General features: G+C 32.8%; 1 protein-coding gene across 1 annotated transcript; it reads right to left on the minus strand.

Moving 5' to 3' along the window:
• Positions 1 to 859: 859 nt before the first annotated feature.
• Positions 860 to 2,143, minus strand: LOC107826117 (uncharacterized). The gene has a single exon (XM_016653065.2). The coding sequence runs from the start codon at positions 2,022 to 2,024 to the stop codon at positions 1,146 to 1,148; it is 879 nt and encodes a 292-aa protein (XP_016508551.1). The 5' UTR covers positions 2,025 to 2,143; the 3' UTR covers positions 860 to 1,145.
• Between the last annotated feature and the right edge of the window lie 2,043 nt (positions 2,144 to 4,186).

The raw sequence follows: 4,186 nt of genomic DNA on the forward strand, positions 1-4,186 counted from the left end.
TTCTGAAATTTTATGGTACATATTAGTCATTTGTATTTTTAGTCTAATTCTTTGCTATTATAATAATCTAATTCTTTGCCTTCTAGTTTGATTGGTAGTTTTCTTTTGTTAAGTACAATAATTTATTTTATGTAACCAATTTTTAATTAAGTACTTAAATTATTCATCATTGTTTGAGTCAATTATCATCAATATATCTTGGTAAATTTCTCAAAGAGCAATTAGTTTGATAGCGTTATGTTGAAAATGTGGTCGTCGGAATATGTTTTTGATAGTGTATGTCTCATATTTAAGAAAAACCAATAAATAACCGAAAAAACGACAAAAATCGAATCGATAAAAAACCGACTTAATTGATTTGGTTTGGTTCCAATATTTAAAAAACCGACTTACTTGGTTTGGTTTCTTTTTAAGAATAAACCGACTCAAACCGAACCATGAACACATCTGCTTTAGACCATGCGGATCCAAGTCTATAGTTGGGCCTGACCGGGTTTATTTTTTAATTTAATATTAATATATACTATATAAATAGAACAATATAATTTTTATTTTAATGTTTGTAAATTTGTAACTTATAAATAAATATGAACACATCTGCTTTAGACCATGCGGATCCAAGTCTATAGTTGGGCCTGACCGGGTTTATTTTTTAATTTAATATTAATATATACTATATAAATAGAACAATATAATTTTTATTTTAATGTTTGTAAATTTGTAACTTATAAATAAATAATTTAAAGACCAAAATTTAAAAAGTTTGTGTGAAATGAATTTCAACTGAAAAAGAAAGAAATTCAAGCTAGCATACCACCGTCAACACTAGCGTTCACTTTATCTTAATGATCATAATACATAATTCAAAGTGACGAGAGAAATAGTATTCCAACCAAAAAAGAAAATAAAAACAAAAACAGAGGAGGAGTAGAAACAAAGAAGAGATTCTTCTAAAACTAAATCTGACACACTTACACACACATAATTTACGTAGAGCAAAACAAAAACGATAACACACAGAAACAGACAAAATAAAAGAAAAAGAGAAAACAGAACAGAACTAGGAGTAATTTACAATCAAAGGCCACTCAAACAGTTTCTATTTATTATCTCCCAACAAAGAAATTCTGTTTCCTAGTGCAAACTCAGGCATGCATGGCTACGCGCTTGTCGTCGGTGTGAATAACAGTACTCGGCTCCTCATCTTTGTGGACTACAGTAGTACTCTCGTCGTCGCTCTCTATAACATGGGACTTGTCATCATCTTTGTGGATAACAGGTTCATCTTCTTCAGCTGGTTCTTCAACTATTTGGATAGAAGGCCGCTCTTCAATGGCTTTGATAACAGGCAGCTGGTGGTTGACATGCTCATCATCATCTTCATTTTGTATAACAGGAGCTGAAACTGTGAAGTTTTCAGTGAAATAGTTGATGTTGATTATATTAAATTCACAAGGGGTAGCTTTTACTGATTTAGTACTACTGGATTTATTCTTGGAACCACTCCCGAAAGCGAAATCAATAGGATTCCATACACGTTTTAGTGCTTCGTCTTTAGCTTTAAGCAGAGTACCTGCTGCATCCTTTGCAGCATCTGCTATGTTAGTAACCCTGTTAACCCAACCGGGGAGCTTAGGTACCCCAAGTCTTTCTAACAACTCGTTGCTGAAATGCTTCGAGTTTCTTGACACGAAGTTGTACTTGTTGCCTGGCCACGAGTCGCTGAGCTCCTTTAAAATTTTGTTGACTTTTGAAGGGGAACACTCTGTTCTGCCGAGTATAATTTTCTCGCGAATGGTGTAGCTAGGGTTCTTACCAGCGGGGCAACTGAAAACGCCGCTGCCTTTGTTGGTGTGGCCGTAAGCCCATTCGTCGTTGCCGTAAACTTGGACGGCGGTGTGGAAGAGGCCGCCGAAATTGATGCCATCTTTGAGGAGGTTGTTCATTTGGACCACGGCGAAGTTGTGAGCGTCGTGCCCACCACTTTTGTTCATGTCATAAACATAGAGGACTACTTCGGCCATGATCTAGCTATAAAGAGTATTGACAGTATTATTTTATTTTTTTCGTAATTTCTTTAGTCTTTGCAACTCTCTTTCGTGGTGAATGCAAATAAATGAAGAGATGTCTAAGCTATTAATAAGGAGTGCTTTTCGCTTGGGAGCTTTTTCTTGCTCTATTTCTAGGCAGATTTTTTGAGTTAACGTGGCGGGCCTAGGGTGTAAAATGGGCGGGTTAGATCGATTTTGGACGGATCAAAATAAGTTGTGTTAATAATTGAGCAGATTAAATAATCTGTCCAAAAGTTACTTGGACTAAGATGGGCTGGGTCAAGATGAACTAAAATTTGGGTCATAACCCAACCTGCCTAACACTTATCAAGTTTTACTTAAGAAATTTTTACATTCCTATACACTATTTCAAACTTTATTAACCCCCCTACTTAAGTTTTAATCTAATTACATAATATATACAAAATTATCAATTATGTACATTTTTATGCATTTAATGATAATAATTAAATCCTAAAATTACTCTAACGTCTATATCCCATTCCCCCCACGTTTCTCTCTCCACCCCCTCCCCCCAACGTATCTTCAGTATCTCCCTCCATTAACGCCTGTTTTCACTCTTCTTCAAAAATTCCTTTATATTTTTTCACTCTTCTTCAAAAATCTCTCTCCATTTTTATAGATTCAAGCTCTAAATACTGTATAAAAATTATATTTAAGTGGTATGATATTGTAGTTGTATATAATTGGGTAGAAATAATGTATGAAAATTGTAGATAAGTTGTATAATATATAATTAGTTGTATGAAATTTATTTTTACTATGTATAAATCATATACAAAATATACAAAGGACATATTGTATAAAATTTGTATAAAAATATCAAATATTGAACGAAATGCGTTTTTCCATCGAACCTACTATAAACCCAAATCTCGAACAGTTTTCATGAGGATAGTTTGTCTTGTTGAACCCAAATCTCTCATGTCAAATGACTTGTGTCTGTATTATTTAGTAGTGTATTACTGCTCCGCTTATACTGATGCCTGTAATACGATAACTGTCAAATTCTTATTAATTGAGATTTTACAGTTCAATACTCTCTGATCGAGATATTTGAGCGAGGAGCAATTTATCTTTGAATATTAGTTAAAATTTGATAGCCGAAATTTCTCCTGTAGTCGAATCTATTGCTTCGGTGAGAAGGCAATGCGATAATGTATTACTCCAATAGATTTCTCTTAGCTCCATTGCATATTTTATTGTATCTAGAAGATAAGTAATCTAATCGGTAAAAGCAGTTGAATAGATGCTTTGTACTTTCTCAATCAATTTGATGCTCTATGATATATGAATTTGAACACAGACCAAATTGAATTTTGAGCTATATTCGGCCGCAGAAAAATAAGGAAAGAAAAGAGGAGAGAAAAAAGGAAAAGTGTGTAACTAAATTCTTTGATTGAAGGCACAAATAATGGATTGGGAGCCTTTTAAGGTAGATTGTATATATTTTGTAACTAAAATGTATTTAGGTCGGGTAAATACCAAAATATGGACATTTTTCGTAATAAGGTTTCAAATAGTGTATAGGAATGAAAAAAAATTCCTTTACTTAATATGTGTTGTTTTCTTATGACTTGTATAATTACTAAATAAGTCTTTTTTTCTTTTGTTATGGTCATATATAACATAGCAAATAAAAAAATTACTTCTAACACATTTTGACAAAGTTACTCATGGATCAATTTTGGCTAAAAATTAACCCAACTTTAAACTCCCGTTTAGTCATAGATTTTGGCTTTATTTTTTAAATTTTTTTTAAAACATTGTTTCTTTATTAAATATGATCATGTTTTGGGGAAAAAACTTCAAAATTTTTCAAATTCTCAAAAACTGGTTTAGGGCAAATTTTGGATGAAAATTTTTCTTTCACTCACAAAACTTCAAGTTTTCTTCAAATAAAATGCATATCCATGCACAACTTCAACTTTCAAAAATTATTTTTCAACACAACTCCATAAACTCGTTTTTAAGTTTCAATCAAATCTATGTCCAAACGCTAGCTAAATAGGTTGAGATGAGTTGGGTCAAGATGGACTAAATTCAATAAACGGGCGGGTCAATAACTAATCCAATCTTTGACGGGTTAGACAGGGGTTGGACGGGTCATTTGG

The sequence above is a fragment of the Nicotiana tabacum genome, chromosome 17, assembly GCF_000715075.1.
Source record: "Nicotiana tabacum cultivar K326 chromosome 17, ASM71507v2, whole genome shotgun sequence".
NCBI lineage: Eukaryota > Viridiplantae > Streptophyta > Magnoliopsida > Solanales > Solanaceae > Nicotiana > Nicotiana tabacum.